The following is a 17,963-nucleotide window of genomic DNA, read 5'->3' as shown; positions in this document are numbered from 1 at the left end:
GAAAGTTTGAATTTTTTACAACTTTAGCTACAGATTTGGTGCCCCAGAAATTCTAGAAGAATTTTAAAAATATAAAAAATAATTCAGGTGATTAAACTAGTCCTGACTCATTGAGCCCCCTTTCTACGTCCCTCCCTTCCCTCACAAAAAGATATGACAAATAATGGAGCCACTGGGGAGCTTATCTTTAAAATATCTTAAAAGATAAAAGATAAGCTGACTAAAGGAGAGTTTACCTCCAAAATGCAGAAGAAATATTCAAACATACAAATTCATTATTTTCATCTAAAACGAAGGCTATGAAGTCTGCTCTTTTTTAGTTTTTGGACCACAAAAGTCTGTACCCCCAAGGAAACTTACTTCTCTGGCTACCAGCAGGTGTACTTCTGTTTCAGGTACCCTCAGGAGTCTTCTTGCCTCTTCCAAGCTCACCCCTTGTAACTGTTGGCCATTTACAATCAGTAGCTCGTCGCCTTTCAGCAGTTTTCCACTCCTACAATGCAAATTATGTCATCATTATGGGTGCCTTTTTTTTAATTCACAAGTTGGTGCAAATACACAAATACATTGAAATCATAACAAAAGGTTCGATATATTATCTCTTAACAATTCTGTTTATGTTAAGACATTCTTTTTTACCTATTATTTGGGGTTTTGAGTGAACTCTTTCTGACCATACTTTTAATTTACAGGGGTTTTTTTTCTTCATAATTTGCTTTTAATTAAAATACAATAATTCAAAATGCAGCACACAATATATATATATATATATATATATATATATATATATATATATATATATATATATATATATATATATATATATATATATATATATATATATATATATATATATATATATATATATATAAAATTAAGCAAACAGAATTTCAAATATTAAACAAATTATAAATAATAAATGATGATAAAAAGGAAAAATGCAAACAGCTATTAAGTAGGAATAGATAAAGTATGAATCCTGAGCTCATCAGCCGTGGAGGATTCATTAACAATGGTCAAAAGACCAAAACTCATTAATGGCATTCTTTTCATCAGCAGAGAGATGGAAATATGAAGATTCTGTGAGTTTAAAAAAGCCTTTGTCTTTACAGTTGTTGATAAAGCCAGTTCTAATTACTCTATCTGCTGCAAAAAATTATATGCTAACATTTTGAAAAATGAATTAGAAAAAACTACCACTTATGTTTCCTCCAAACTTAATGAATCCTCCATCATCAAAAAATTTGCTGCTGCTTACAAACTTTTTTAATTGCCACGTCCTGATTCTGTTAACTTACCTTACTTATATGCAATTCCAAAATTTCATAAAACACCTGTTGGATTTCGCTTTATTTGCTCTGCCACCAACACCATTGGAAAAAATCTGAGTGTAAAGCTCGAACAGTTTCTCAAAAAAATTCTTGAACAACTTAAACTTCAACAAATGAATTGGTTCTGGATTGTTAATAATAGTGTTGAAGTGATCAATTTACTTAATATGCTTCATATAAATTACTTAGAAATTTTTGATTTTGAAAACCTCTTCACCAATATCCCACTCATTGAACTTTTTTCCTCTGTATCAGAACTTTTTAATTCGGTCAAGGATTCCCTTGATTTTTATGAATTGTTTTTTCTTGGTCTTTTTAAATTTTGTATTTTTAATAATTTTTTCAAAAATGGTAATTTATGTTTTCTACAAATTAATGGCACAGCAATGGGAGCTAATTTTAGCTCTACATTAGCCAACCTTTTTCTTTTATATTATGAGAGAAAATTGACAATCCTTCTTCTACACCTCTTTGTTGCAGATACATCGATGACCTTTTGTGTATAAATTTTCCTAATTTTTCTGAACTTAGCAAAACTATTTATCATAGTTCATTAACACTCAAAAAGACCAGTTCTAATCAAAATAGCTTTAATTTCCTGGATATCAACATACAAATCGACTCAAATTGTTCCACTACAATCTATGATAAAAGACACGAATTCAATTTCACAGTTAACAGCTTACAAGATTTTTCCTCCTGCTTAAGTAAAAAGGTTTTTATTGGCATTATTGTTTCGCAAGCTATCAGAATAAAAAGAATTTGAATACCATTTCTGCATTTAAGCAAGAAATTTCAGTATTCAAAAACTTACTTTTTAATAATAACTTCCCTAAAAATCTAGTTGAAAACATTTGCTTAAGTATAGCCTTCGATGAGCATTTCACTTCTTTTGAAACTGTTTAACTGTGTAAATGTATGATACAACTGTGACAAACCATTTTTTACGAATCACCGGGGTGGATGAATTTTTTACACGTGGGAAACAGGCGACTCGGTATGTTTATGGATTGATTTCTGGACATGTTTTTATGTTTTTAATGTTACGTTGACAACTGGAATGTATTTTTATCAGGCTGAACAATGGATTGGGCTGAGTTTACGTGGATTTCAAGGTAAGACAATTTTGTTATAGGCAGGTACTGTCCCGTGGAAGGCTAATTATCGGAACTTGTTTTCCTAATTAGTCGAGGCGAAACCCCCTGCTTTTAGTTTTAGGTTTGAGCTCTAGTTTATTGCCTTTAGCTTAGCAAGTGGTGCTTTTGCCCATTGTTACTCTATATTGCATGTACTGGAGCTTAAACATTCTCTTCTAGCTCATAGTTAAAATTTTGGTCTTTTGACCATCATTAATGAATCCTCCACGGCTGATGAGCTCTGGATTCATACTTTATCTATTCCTACTTAATAGCTGTTTGCATTTTTCCTTTTTATCATCATTTATTATTTATAATTTGTTTAATATTTGAAATTCTGTTTGCTTAATTTTATATTTACTTGGCTTTTTAGTTTTGCTGCGTTGCGCATCTATGGGCTCTTGGTGTGGTCTTTTCAATATTTTTCACTTTTATTATTTATATATATATATATATATATATATACATACACACACACATAGTAACAAAATAACTCTTATCTCATAGGTCTGTTGATGATAAATACAAAGAATTTAATGCTAGTTGTCTTGCAAAAAAAAAGTAAACTTGTAATATTAAACCAATTTTCAGCAAAAATAATTTTAAACGCTTTCAAAAACTGGAGCTAGATGGGAATTGAGGAGATGCTGAATTGACTCACTCCTGCACAGTACACATGTGTAAATTGATTTTAAATCTTGGTTTAAAGGCAACTGGAGCGGCTGTTTTACATTTTAGTCGGAAAAGCAAGCAAAAAAAAAAAATGTTGAATGTTCAGAAAGTAAAACTCAACGAAAATTATTCCACTTGATCATCTCCTGAAATACAGTTATTTTATTGGAAAAAGAAAACACTAGAGTCGTTGATACCCGCACTAGTAGTTGATACTGTAATACTAGTGAGGGTCAGAGGCGGATACAGACTATTATTTTAAGGATGGGGCTCATGCTGAAGAATGACCACCTTTTCCCCCTTATGAACAAACCTACAGTTTTGGATACTAACAATTTCTGTAACTGCTTGGATGTAATAAAAAACACCAAACTGGGCAGGAATAAGGCCCCTAATAGGCATAAACGTTACAAATTAAGTTCATAAGCAATGAAAGTAAGTAGCATTTCAAATATTTACTTTCAAAAATAATTAATAAATTGAAAAGACAACTGAAATGGTTTACATTTTACTAATAAAGTGTTTGAACACAATGCAAGCGGATACTATTAACGACGGTTTGGGTGGGGGGTTCTTGAACCCCCTTTTGGTGAGGGTACCAACTACATACTTAAAAACAAACTTGACACTTATAAGCAAAAAAAAAATTAACAAGATAAACAGAGGCGCTAAAATATCAGCTAAGAAAAACCTGAAAGGTAACACTGCAAATTTAAACACTGTTTTATAATTTCTGTACTATTTCATAATTTCCTCTTGTTATTTATTTTTTCTTTTCAAGTGAAAACTACTAGTACAGTTTCCACTACTGGTAATTTTTCCTTCATTGTTTCAAATATATTTTGTAAAAGATTAAATGAAAATGACGCATGCTCCAAAGAGGTTTCATTTCTGAAATGTTCAACCGGCACCACGGGAATGACCCCCCCCCCCCCCCTAGCGTCGCGAGTATTCAAAAAGTACACTACCCTAGCTGATTTTTAGAGTGCTTTATACGATTGTTATTTTTTAATGTATGAAGAAATGGTTACTAATTATATAACCTAAAACAGGGGGTAATTAGAATTGACACAAATAGATGAATTTAATCATAGCATTTCTTACATTTTAATGTTTACAAGTTATTTTAGTAAGAAGAAACACTTTGAATGAGGAATTTTAAAAATGAACATTACTTTTCATTGGCTAGGACTTTTTTTAGAAAATCTTGTTTAGCTTAATCTTGCTGTAAAAATCTTTCAAAGCTGATCCGATATTAATTTTACAAGCCAATGTTACTAATGACAAAGTAATTATTCAAAATAATCCTTCACGGCTAATTATTATTTAGACTTTTTGGTCATCTATAATCAATATTTTTCTTTTACCGGGACGGTGAAGTAAACTGGCCGGGACACCGAGATTTTGTCTGAAAACTGGGACTGTTTCTGTCAAATCGGGACGTCTGGCAAGCCTAATTAAATGCCATTGCCTTTTGCCTCTTTGTACATTAAATAACATTGTTTCCCTTTGAAGTCACGCAAATGGAATTAACTGTAAAAATCAAAAGTATTTCGATTACAAATGTTATTCTATTCCACCTCATTCTGCCATCATCTTTTTTTTTTTCTCTCTTGAAACTCAGTGCTTTCATTACAAATTGTTGTATGGGATTGGTTGCATTGATAACTTTAAAAAGGCCATTGTATCATTAAAGAATGTTTAGACGAAAACGGTAAACATCAACTGGATGTTAATTCATTTGTTTGAAAAATGTTATCTCTCAAAAGGTAAATAAGTTGCCCGACTACTTCTGTTATCGTACCTACAACGAATATTTTAAAGGGTGGAATAATAGTTACAAAAAGTTTTAGTTATTTTAAACTGAAATTGCTATTAAAGAATGGCTGCTGTTGTTTCGCTCACGATGGTTAGAATTTATTTGCGGAATGCGTTAGTATATCGCTCTGGTATTAAATGGAAAGTGGGGTTGTTGAGCGGAGTTTATGATACAGTCAAAATACCGAGTTGATAAAAGTTCATTTTGTAATACAATGAACTCATGGGTGGGGAATGCGATGTAAAAAGCAAAACGAAACCTTTTTGAAAGACAAAGTAAATGCTATTTCTGAACAGCATTAAACCTAGAAAAATATTTCGATTTAATGAAACAGGTTACAATTGAAGGTCTCGGATCAGAAATGTGATAAGCCACAAAGAGTGACTTTTCGATCAAAATTTTTGTTTTTCATAACTAAAATTGAAATAAACGTGACAGTGGATTATGGCATCTGGAGAAAAACATACAGTGAAACCTCTCTGAGCGGCCACCCCTCTCAACGGCCACTTTTTTGCGGCACGGATTTTTTAGCCCATAGGTTAAAAACACGGCCACCCAACCCTTCTGAACGGCCGCCGAGTGGATGCGCCTATTCCATTTTTCAGGAAAATTTATTCACTTTCTGTTTCTAATCTGCAGTTTTTTAGTTCAAAGAGAAGAATTCTTATTGACCTTTAACGAATTCCGATAATTTTGGAGTAAAAATATCACTCACGTTAATTTTATGAGTTGGTCAGTGTGTATGCGTAATCTGGGTTGCAAACAACACTGTCGGAGATCATTTTATGAATCTCGAACTACGTATTGAAATTCTGAGCAATATGAACGTTTAAAATCGGCGGGAGAATTAATAGAGTACGATTTCGAATTCCTTTGAAACTGCCGACTGAAAAGCATTTTCTGGTTAACGAGTCAGCAAAATTAATCGTTTTTCAATCAAATCGAATATTAGTTTGGAATTGGTTTAAATTAACTAATCAGTTCGCTGTGTGTATTATTAACGTCTTTTGAGCAAATACATTTTTATGCCTTTCATGCACTAATTCGGCCTCTGACAATCAATTTACTAATACGTTTTGTAATCATGAGCAAACTAAACTTTCAACTGAAGTGATTTTGGAGATAATAAATAAAGTCATTGAAAATTCAGAGGCAATGACAAATAAATTGGTTAGAGCCATTTATTTATTATTTTGAATTGAAAAACATTTTGAATCGCAACAAGCAACATTTTGAATTTGATTTTGAAAACAATTGTTGGAGAAGATAAAAAAAAAATTAAGTCACAAATTGTATCCTTTTTTCGAAAAATATAAACATTAATTAAATAATCTACTATTTCCCTTTTAGAACGGTTTCAAACTTCATTCTGTGTATTAGACTTGCTCTTTTGTGTATTGTAGAATTATATTGCAACTTTAACGAAAACCCTTTAAAGCGGCCACCCTCCCCCTCCCCCCCTCAAAGGACGAAATTTTGCGGAACGGAGGGGTGGCCGTTCAGAGGTTTCACTGTATCTGGTTTTAGTATCGCAGAATATAGAATGTCGTATAATGCCTTTAAAAAACTCTATAAATATTTTTTATAAGTTGGAAATTGGCCTACTAAAAATTCACATCATGTGGCAAATCACATTCTTGCCCTAAGCCCTTCATTAAAAAAAATAATAACAATAAAAATAATTTAAAAAAAAACCTTTTTCAGACTAATTTTTGACAGAGAAAATGCCCACAAACCAGGGACGGATACAAGGGAGGGGTGATGGGGGCGATCGCCCTTCCCTTGAGGGACTCTCCAATGGTAGTTTTTCGAAAATGAAGTTTACCAAACGCAAATTTATACGAGTTTCATCGACGTTGGGAGAAGGGAGGTATTGGGTTTGGGATAAGACCCCGAAACTGTTTCAGAATTATTCAAGTCCAAAGTCTTTGTGATCAATATTTTAAAATCAGTATAACCAGTAAAAACTAAGCAATAAAAATCAATCGCCCCTCCCTTGAAAAAATTCTGGATTGTCCTTGCCGCAAACAGACTGTTCCGGATTTAAGGGGTTACAGTACCTCAAAACTGACCAAATTATCAAAAAAAAAAAAAAAAAATTATTGCTTATTTTGAAACTAAACACTATGCCAAACACAGGGGAAAAGTTTCATTGCTTTAGTTCAAATATTTAAAAAATTATGAATGGTTTTAGGTCACATGCTCGCTATGTGTTCTTATGCAAAAAGAATGATTTATCGATGATCGTTTTTTTTTTTTTTTTTTTGTGTGTTTTTCTGTCAAAAGAATCCCTAAGGATTTTTTGCTATTAAAGATACAGCTTTAAAGTAATACTTTTTACAATTAAGATAATATATTTAACAAACCTGTGCATTGGATAAGCATTTTATAAATTACTTAAATGTTTAGAGCATGTTACACCTCTAAAAACCAAATTTTTTTGGAAAAAATTACGATTTTTTCCGTTATTGATCACAGAAAATTTTCTGGTAAGCACAAAAGCAAATGAATGCACAGATTTTTAGAGATGATGATTGTGATCGTTTAGCAAAAAGATTTTTTTATATTAGTTTAAAAACAAAAAAGCCTAAAAGATTTTGAAAAATTGAAATTTTCCTAAATGTTTTGAATTTTTAAAAAAAGTAAGCAATATTTTAAATTTTTTAAAAAAATTATTGATTACAAAGTAAGTAAACATGTTATGGTTTCAATAAAAAATGGAATTTACTTAAATTAAAAAAAATTGCTTGAAAGGTACTGTGACCCCTTAAACATTCTCATGCATAATGCTAATGCAAAGCATATTACTTATTGCCAACGTTTAATTTCTAACAAAGGAAGTTCAGAAGCCCTGTAGTCTTTAGAACTATCTTTGATACATAATTAGCCTGAATTCATTTGAATATGTGAAAATTCACATGAAATTGAAAATAAGTGCAGGAGCTCGGCTCCCGTGAGCCACCGTGCAGATTAAACCCTGCTTATTACTTAGGGCAGTTTTACGGTTTGAACTGTTAAGCTATTAATGTCATCATTCTGGAGGAGGGAGGGGCATGATTAATGTGTATTCGATGAGATTTTTGAGATTATTCAGTAGCGTGTACTGGCATAGTGTTCATGCAAGCTCCCCTGATTTTGATGCAATGGATGTAGCTGCTAAAAGAAGATGTGTACAGGGGCGTGCACAGAAATTTTGGGGCCCGTCACAAATGACTTTTCCGGGCCCGGGCCAGCAGGTGTTCCTTCTGCCCCTCCCCCTGTGCACGCCCCTGGAAATAGTGGTTCAGACCAGGGACGGATACTGACTACCATTTTGCAGAGGAGGGTCATACTGAAGATTTACCCCCCCCCCCCCCCATGAAAGTAACTAGTTTTCAGTATGAAAAATTTCTGAAATTGCTTGGGTGTCAATAAAAAGCACCAATTTGACCAGGAATAAGGTACCTAGTTGAACAGAGACGTTAATAGTTAACTTCATAATAATTTAAAGAAGTAGTAGGTATTTCAAGTATTTATTTTTAAAATTATTAATGAATTGAAATGATTACTGAAACTTTACATTTTATTCATAAAGTGGTTGAACACAATGGGAACAGAAAATATTTCCGACGGTTCGGGGGGGAGGGGGGTATCATGACCCAGCCCTTGTATCCGCCACTGGTTCCCCAGACACGACATAACATATTCCATTTAACATCTTGAAGCGTGGTTTAAAAAAAAAATTGTGTTTTGCACTAAGGGGTTGTTTACAAATGATGCTCCGCTTTTAGGGGGGTCGTAAAAGTGGAACAGTTTGTGAAAAGGGGGAGAAAGAACGTTGGTAGAAGTGCAACATCGCTTTTTTTGCGATGAAAAATAGCAGGACGTGTGACAAAGATCAGGGATAAGGCGAAGTGGATTGTGACAAAGGAGGGGTGGGGGTCAAAAATAGTTTAAAAAAGTGTGACATCAACTATACAAACAGCCCCTAATGTTTAGCAGTAAGGCAGCTCTTGACGCAAAAAGTAGGACAAAGGTACGCCTAGAGCTTAATTACTGCATAAAAAGTGGAAAAGTGATGTGCTTTATAAGCACAGGTTTGAGCTATAATACTTTCGCAAAACTACGACGGAAGTATCCCAACGCAACTCGGCGCCAATCACACTTCCCTTTCACCACCCAAATAAAAGCAAACGTTGCCAAAGTCAAGCTTCAACTTATCAGAACCACTATATAAACTTCTTTATTTCAATCCAATATGTAAAAATTCACATAAAACTAAAAGGGGTGGGGATATCCAGAGTTAAAACTCCAATGCAAAGTAAACCCTGGTAGAAAAAGAGAAATGGTTTTGTCCTAAGACCGCAATTTTTGTGTTTACTGCAAAAAAAAACCGTTTGTTGTTATATCGCACCACTTTGTATTAATGAAATTGGGAAATTTTGATTGAAAAGGGGGTTTCTCTGGGAACTTTTCAATTCCCCGCAACAGAGACACGGGAAATATGTACACGTTTCTCTTTAATCGATGGGACTTGCATAGAGAAAAATCGTCACCGGATTTCGTTAAGATAACGCCCACGGTCGATCGGATACAAATAGCATTATGGGAGCTATTTATGGGAGCGTACGGCTTGAGCCCTGACCTCTATGTCTGCAGTGGAGGATTCCAGAGCATATTTGTAAGAGGCATTGCAAGATTGAGATAGAATATTGTAGCATTTTTAAGTCCTTGTGTTCGACCTGATGAACGAAAATATGCACGTCCTCAGAAATGCATCGCTCATTTTCGAGGATTCTTGAATGGGGTTGTTTCCTTCAGGCAAAAGTACTACTTTTAGTCACTAAAATTGATAGACTAAGCAAAAAAAAAAAAAAGCATGGAGCGAGAAAAACATTTATTTTCCCAATGCTTAATTTTTGATATATATATATATATATATATTTTTTTTTAAATGTTTGATTTTGAAAATAAGGCGTGGTATTTATGACGTCACAAATGATGCATCAACCGCATTTCAACGTTATGATGATCAATAAATGAATTAAATATTGCACTCTATTCTTGCTATCGTTGCCAGTACACGTGAGTAAAGATGCGAATTATTTATTGCGCTCTGTGAATGGCAACAGTGAATGGCATTCCATCATTTGATGTCATCGGCAGAAGCGTAAGCAATGAAAGCGCACCGATTAAAATAATTTAAAAAAAAATTTCTTCGTCAAATTATTTAAAAAATGGTCAGATCCTGTGTTTTTAACTATGCTCTTTCAGAAAAAAATACTTTTAAAATTTTGGAAACGACAAACGACCCCATTGTAAAACAAATTTCGTCATTTACGAGAAACTCATTTCATCTTTTACGAAATTTTCGCCAATTTGACTAAAGGTTTGCTCAATATGACAAGGAATTTCCAAGCATTTTTCACTAAGGGATTTCGTCAAATACGACGAAGATTTGAGGATGCGTTTCTGACAGTGTAGCAAATGCTGACATTTTCATATGACTTGAATGTTCAAGGCGATAGATAACTGGGCTTAGTACTAAAGTGACGATTTCGATTTGGTCATTGACTCGCGGAAGGATGCTTTTCTGAATACAATCGTCAAGAAAACGTCTCAAAACTGACGTAATTTTTATGTCATTCCAACATTCCAGTAACCTCTGCCGCAGTGAACGTGTATTGCTCTCGTAATTTTTTAAAACCGATTGCCGAACGTATACTTTCTTCGAAAGACACACGGAAATACTTTACTGATAAAATTTTAAAAATTAGAGTAGGTCAAGGTCACGTGACACAACCAGTCAAAGCAATCAACAGTCAACGATATTTTAGGCAGTGAGAAGCTAAGGGGATTTTTTTTAAGCTTTCAATAAAATGCATACAAAGTGGAATGCGTAGGTTGGCTTTCATCGAAAAGTTTTTCTATATCAGGTTTTCTCAACCTTTCAGGCTCTGCGTCTTTCTTTGTTTTGTCCCCCCCCCCCCCCCCGCTCCTCACATTTCTACACATCATTTTATTTTGAATATATTGTTATTAGAACACTTGAAATCAAAGACCTAAATACAAATTAACGTGAGACGATCAAGGTGAACTTGGTATGTAATACCAGCCAATTTAAAAACATCAATGGGAGGACTACCCAATTTTGTTTCCGAATATTAGTTTGTACATGCGACAAAAAGCACCTCAGGTCTCTTTCAATGCCGTCCATATGTTGATTTTTTATGTTATACTGATGCTCCAGATTCAGAGATATGCCCGAATGAAACTACAAAACACCTCAGAAAAGGATAGAAGGAATTATACGTGACCTCAAATTTGAGCAAGCAAATTATGTGGTTTCGCTTTTTATTTTATTTTTTCAAACATTCACGCCTTCCTTAAAATTTGGCTGCGCTCCCTCTCCTAAGGGGACTCTCCTTCCTTCCCCAGAGCTGTGAATCACTTTTTTAAACTATGCTGTTGGGCTGCTATTAAAGCTTGACCACTGAGACATGGCTGATGACCTTGAAGCGAAAACAATAGGTTGTTGGTTCTTATTTGTGCTGATAGGATCAGCGAGAACGTGCCTGTTACTACTCGGCGCTTTCTAGCTGATTCTACCTACTTCAAATGATGTTTCCGCTTCGAGGTCATCCGTCATCTCTCCGTGGTCGAGCTCTACCATCTTTTGTTCCGCAAAATCAATGAATGTTTCTCCTATCATTTAAATTTTGTCCAAATTTTTAATTTTGGCCTACTATTGTCCGTTTTCCAGGAGAAGGCACTTGACTCCGCCTTCGTCACGTGGTATCCGATGATTCTATTTAGCATCATTATATTTTCGGATTATTTGGTTTACGTGAAGATTTTACAGTGAAGTCAACTGATTCTTTCGTTTACTGATTTGAACTTGACTGTACCATATTTCCAATGCGCACTGTTTTTACTACGAAACGCTCCCTGAAATCAGCCTGCATCTTATGGATTGTTGACTTTATTTCATATGTCGAAAATAGCACTAGTTTGAGGTACCAAAGCATGAAAATCATACATGATTTTAGCAGCAGTGATTGGGCATTTCCGGAAAATTCTACTATGAAAAAATATTTGCCTTTTTTTTAATGTAACACCCGTTTCCTTCGTATGAAAGTGTTGTCATTAAATGAAGTATTTTGGTCGTTTTCTGTCCAACTAAAATATTTTTCGTATATTTTTCTCAAAATTTTTGAAAACCCAGTGATCCAGAGGTACAATCGGCACACCCATAGTCATTCTTCTGTGTGGCTTCCCCTTTAGACACGAGAGATCTAAAATGCCCGACAGACCGTGCAATGATCCTTTCTTACTCGGACACAATAGTGCACGGTAATAAGAGATTGCGTTACAGTTGATGATTATGCGTATATTTCCGGGATACACCCGTTCAGAATCGACTCAGTGGGTGGTTTTTACGCTTCAGGATTTGCCCTCAATACTTGATATAAAATTTAAAAAAAATAAACAAATAAATAAGATAATTAAAAACTAATACCATTGCAGAAACCATTAATCATTTATTATCGAAATATTGTTAAAGAAAAACTTTAGTAGCACTAACAACTTGTGGGTAAAGAAAGAATAATGTGTTACTCATCTCTATAAAATGAGAGGAAATCACACAAGTTGAGTAGCAACTTCGAAAAGTTGTAAATATTTTAAAGCTTGTGAGCTGTGCGGTTTTAGGGTATTAGAGCAAGGGCCCGAGGGCGCCAGACCTACGTCATAGCATAAAGGCCCAAAAAATTTTTGCTTAAGCACATCACAGCAGGTAAGAAAGTTTGCTATTATTATTTAAGATGTGTCGCTCTGGCTTTGGCAGGAAACAGGTAGCAAAGTTGCGTCAAAAACTAAACGTCATTGAGTCATTCCATGTCAAGTGATCTCGTCCTCTCCACCTGACTATCTCTGATTTGAACGAAATTTAATAGAGGTGCAGACATGCCTTAGAAACTAAACCTATAAAAAATTTTCATCTACCAGGACCTAAAATCTGAGGATCTAGGATCAATAAAAGAAAAGGAGGGGGGGAGGCTTCAAAATGGCGGATCGGCTTTCCAGAAACGAATAGCCATGTTCATGCAGGTTCCCCGTTGGAGCTCATTTTGGAGCCCCCCCCCCTTCACCCCTTTCTGTTTGAGGTATCTTAGGCCCTAATGATTTTTGTCTTGGAAGCTTAACATTTGCTTAAGTTAGTTTCAAAGGCATGTCTGCACCTCTCTAAAACGTCCTCTAAACCGGAGATGGTTGGATGGGGACCACCAGGTTAAGTGACCTGGAATAAATCTATGATGTTCAGTTTTTTGCAGCAATTTTATGAACCTTTGCTAACTGTTTCGGTTAAAGCCAGCGCGACACAGCTTAAATAATAACGAAGCTTTCTTACCTGCTGTGATGTACTTAAGCGAGAAAAATTTGGGCCTTTATACTTTGGGCCTTATATGACTTAGGCCTGGCACTTATAGGATCTTGAACTAGAATCTTTCATTAAACTGTCATAAAATTAAAAAAAAAAAAAAAAACTGATGTGTACACCTTCAACACGACGATATTAGGTAAGTTAAGTTGATCCATACCTTTAAAACTTGTGCACGTCTGTAACCCTATCTCTCCCGGACTATCAATCCTTATCAGGTTGGCGAGCAAAACAAGTAGGGGCGGAACCCCGTAGTACTCATATACGCAGGAGTTTCAAAAAAGTAAGGTGAGCTCTGACGAGTATGTAGATTCTCTGTGTGAATAAAAATAGAGATGCACCGAATATTCGGTTAGCATTCGGTATACTGCACATTCGGCAGACAAGCCGAATATTTAGTTCGGTTGAATACTTTAATATTCGGCAACCGAATAGTAAACAAATTGAAATATTCGACAATATTGGGAAACAAACACATTTTTTTCATACAATGACAAGTGAACCATAGTACAAAATTAATTGAAATCACTACTTAATAAAAGTATCACATTCAAAAAAGTAGTGTTAATGTAAAAGAAAACACTTAAATATTGGTCATAACTTTGTCGCTTTTCATTTTTAAAAAACCTTTTGACACGTTTCATTACCAGCGTTCTATTATTAACTTATTTAAGTAAGTCAATAGTAAAAAGGAAAAAAAAAAGGTAAGAATACCATTGGAATATTAAGTGTTCAGCTTGTTACTTTTTTAACTGTTTATAAAGTAAATGCAAGATTCTTCATTTATAACATGTTACCGTGATTATAAAGGGTGTCCCAAAATTAACGCAAGATTTGAATTTGCCACAATTTTTGCTGTGAATTGTTGGCAGCCACGGAAAAAGAACTATTTGACAGCTGGGAGTTTAGGGTTAGTAAAAATGGAGTGTTATGCTATTATACAGCCAGCGAAACAATTCAATCACTGCATTAGGAATTTCCTGTTCGTGTACTCTCTCGTTTCGGTGATATGAATTGTACCCTAGATCGTGTGATTTTACATCATTAGACTTCTCCCTCAATGGGGCTATTTGAAGTCAAACGTCTATGTCAGCAATCCCACAACCACCTGCGCATTACCTAATTGCGATATCGAGCGCCAATAACAGTAAACTGCTTGACCCGCCCAAACTTTCATTATTTTTCAAATAATTGTTCGATAATGAAAACGCATTATAGAATCGAAAATGCTCTATTTGTAATAACCCTAGACCCTCAGCTGCCAAATTGTTCATTTTTCAAGATTGCCCACAATTTATTGCAAAAATGGCGGCAAATTCAAATCTTGCGTTAATTTTGGGATACCCTTTATATATGCCAGTTATCAAATCATGTAATCAGGATATAAATTAATTATTAATCTGGGCAGAATGCAGATAAATGTAAACCAAATTAGCCACGTACATTTCAAACTATATGTAAGTTTTATTCCCCTCCTTTTATAATTATTACTTAAAAAAGGGCAGATAGTAAAACTTTCTCGATAGTTTCTTAATACATAATTAATAGTTTAAAATTCAGGAATAAGCTAAGATCAATAGTACTGTAAAATGCACTCAATTTTAACAGAAATTTTACCATAACAGCCAATTGGTTTTAGTTTCATTTTCTTACCGCAAAATTTTACAGTGAAATAGGCTTTTACGGAAAAAAAGTAAATAGCTATTAGCATAACGGGAGAAATTCTCTAGCAGCTAGTGGCCGTTAGTAAATTTCATTTGCAAACCACCGTTTTGAAATAATAGCTGAGGTTTTTTTTCCTTGAAGTGCTTAATAATATAATTTTACTTTGTTAAAATGAGTAACTCTGAATAACAAGTTAAATAAATTAAGTCATAAAGGGTGCAAAATAAATTGATTCTGGCACAAAAGATTTTAACAGTTGAGTGATTCCACGGTCACGTGTGGGACAATTTTGGGCTAAATTTTTCTCTTAATTTCGTAAAATACAAATAAATAAGGGCTGAAAGAAAATAAAAGTTTGTTGACCTATTTGACTTAAGTGATTTGTTAAGCAAAAAACATTTTTCTAATTTCTTTTTTTTTAACCTGTCACGTGTGGGACACACTTTTAGACATCAAACTTTATGAGTTCTTGATATTAATAATATATAATATTCTCCGAATCTGTTGCTGCAAATTTATCAAGTAAAATATACTTTGCTTTCCCACTAATTATTTTTAGTGCTAGTTTCAAAAAATAAAAAAAAATCAAGTAGTGGGCCATCCCACAGAAAAAAACAGCTCACGTCGAAAGTAAGCCATGAAAAATGAATAATAAACAAATTTTTTTTTTCCTAAGAAAACACACTTACACGTATGATTCCTTAGACAACTTGACAGATGATTTTTTAATCACCCCTCCCCCCTCCGTAGTCGTCCTGTGGCCGATGATGAGTGGTAATTTTGCCTTTTGGTAAAAGGTACTGAAAACATGAATGTAAGTACTTTTTACTGCAAATTGTCTTCTACTTTTTAATCAATAGCAGGTGTAGAATTTTAACAGTACAGAAAGCTATTATAATGCCTTCTTACCTTTCTGCCGGACCCGCTTTCTCGAAGTCTACGATGATGTATCCCAGAACACCCTTTTCTGAGTCCGTGCATCCCGTGATGTAGATGCCTAGTTCACCATGTTCGTCCTTCTGCAGGTCGACCGACACAATCTCATGCAGGTCCAACTGGGAAGGTATCCTCCGGGATACGTCCGGCGTGGAGGCCTCCGATTCCGGCGACAGGGGGTCCTCGCCGTCGGAGCCGGACAGCTGCGATTGCAGCCACAGTCTCCTGCGCGCAGCGGTGCTGGACGTGGACGTGCTCTTGTATCCGGCCTTCTTCAGGCGCAGTTGGTAGTTGAGATCACCACAGTTCGAGAGAGAGCAATCCGGCACGTCGGACAAAGTCGGTAATGATTTTGTCTCCAGCGGCTGGTGGGAGACGGGTGAGTCGGACGAAGGGAACAAAGAGGACTGAAAAATGCTACCGCGCCGGACGGGCACGCTGATGTCCAGTTTGTCGTCTGGCAGCGCCGTCTTTTTCCACCGGCTTCGCAACAACTTCCGGTCCAGCGTCCAGGCCTTGAACTGGCCGAGACGGGCGGAAGCGGATTTCTTGCCGTCCTCCGATTTGGGGGACGGGTCGGGCGGAAACGGGTCCTTCGGCGACGGGGTCTTGCTCCCGGAATGTCTCTGCACCAAGCCGGACAGCATGGCGGGCGTCCGCAGGCGCAGACTCCTCGCTTCGTACGATTTGGTCGGTCCCGACTTGGCCGGTTCATCTCTCTTGGACGAGTCTGTCAAACTCACGCTCGTGAGTCTGTGGAATAGGGCGGCGAATTTCTGAACGTGCGTGTCGGACCGCGAGGCCGTGTCGGGCAGCGAGTGCTCGTCGTTGCCGTTCTTGGTGCCATCGCTCTCGTAGCCGGATTCGTCGGATCGATGCTGAATCGAGCTGGCTAGACTCTCCGTGTCTGCCGGAATTGCCGGATCGAGAAACGCTTCTTCCTCCAGCACGGTTCCTAGCTGCTGCTGAACTGCGGCTTTCTGTCCGGGAACGCTCCCTGGCGGACACTCGCCCTCCTCTGCGCACGAATCGATGAGATCCTCGCAACTCAGGGTCAGTCGGTAGCCATCATTGGCCACGTAACCCCCCGGGGAGCGGACGGGGTCGTTCTTGGACGTGATGTGGACACTGAAGCTGTTCTGAACGTTGTCTTCGGTTCCGGAAGACACCCTCGAGTCCGAAAAAGCATGGACGTTGAAACTGTTCTGGATATTTGCCTCGTTTAGGGAAGCAGTCCTCATATTAGGAAAGGCACGCACGTTGTAATTGTTCTGGATATGGTCGTCGTTCCTGGAACACGTCCTTACGTCCGAAGACGTGCGGACGTTGAAATTATCCCGAAGATCGTCAGTTTTGGAGACATCGATGTTGACAAGGAACTCCTTGGGATCTTCCAACAGGGCGGACGTGGACACGCTGCGGTACATGGCCGGATCCTTACCGGACACGTTGTTGTTGAGGTAGTCGTTGTTGTTCAAGCTCTCCAGGCTGGGATACCCGGCATCGTCCGGAAAGGGCGCAGTCTGGAACGTCTTGAGGGACCACTGCGGGGCGTAGTCGTTGAGGGAGAGTTGAGACACGGCAGATCTCATGGGCGCCTCGTCATGCTGTGCCGGATTGACGGCGTACTTTTTGGGCGCGTTGTGCTTCCTGCTCAGCCACGGAAACGGGAAACCTAGGAAACAAAAGAACGTGAATGACAAACGCAGTTTTCTATCTCCCTCAATGCGGAACAAGAGCAGAGCATGGAGAACAACATTCGCTATTATTTGACCCAAGAAGTGTGCGTCACACGGTCGCATGCAAACAACCATATCGATGGTAGTTTTTATTGTCACCTTTATAAGAGAGGATCATAAAAGAGCACAAAAGTTTGCTCAGCGGGTTTTTTTCCCCTGAGGGCTCTATGTTTATGAAAAATGATCAAATACGCTTTGTGTTAAATTATGTTTGAAGTAAAAAATCAACTTATATAAAGCATAAAT

General features: G+C 36.6%; 1 protein-coding gene across 3 annotated transcripts in view; it reads right to left on the bottom strand.

The window, feature by feature from the left end:
• Positions 1–17,963, bottom strand: part of LOC129224667 (uncharacterized) — a 205,270-nt gene that overhangs the window by 10,893 nt on the left and 176,414 nt on the right. For all 3 annotated transcript variants that reach the window (XM_054859209.1, XM_054859208.1, XM_054859210.1), the window contains 2 exons: positions 15,952–17,653; positions 361–493 (listed from right to left, as the gene is read on the bottom strand). In XM_054859209.1, coding sequence (XP_054715184.1) covers positions 361–493; positions 15,952–17,653 — 1,835 coding nt within the window. The remainder of the gene's footprint in view (positions 1–360; positions 494–15,951; positions 17,654–17,963) is intronic.

The sequence above is a fragment of the Uloborus diversus genome, chromosome 6 (genome assembly GCF_026930045.1).
Source record: "Uloborus diversus isolate 005 chromosome 6, Udiv.v.3.1, whole genome shotgun sequence".
NCBI lineage: Eukaryota > Metazoa > Arthropoda > Arachnida > Araneae > Uloboridae > Uloborus > Uloborus diversus.
This window is presented reverse-complemented; position numbering and strand designations above follow the sequence as displayed.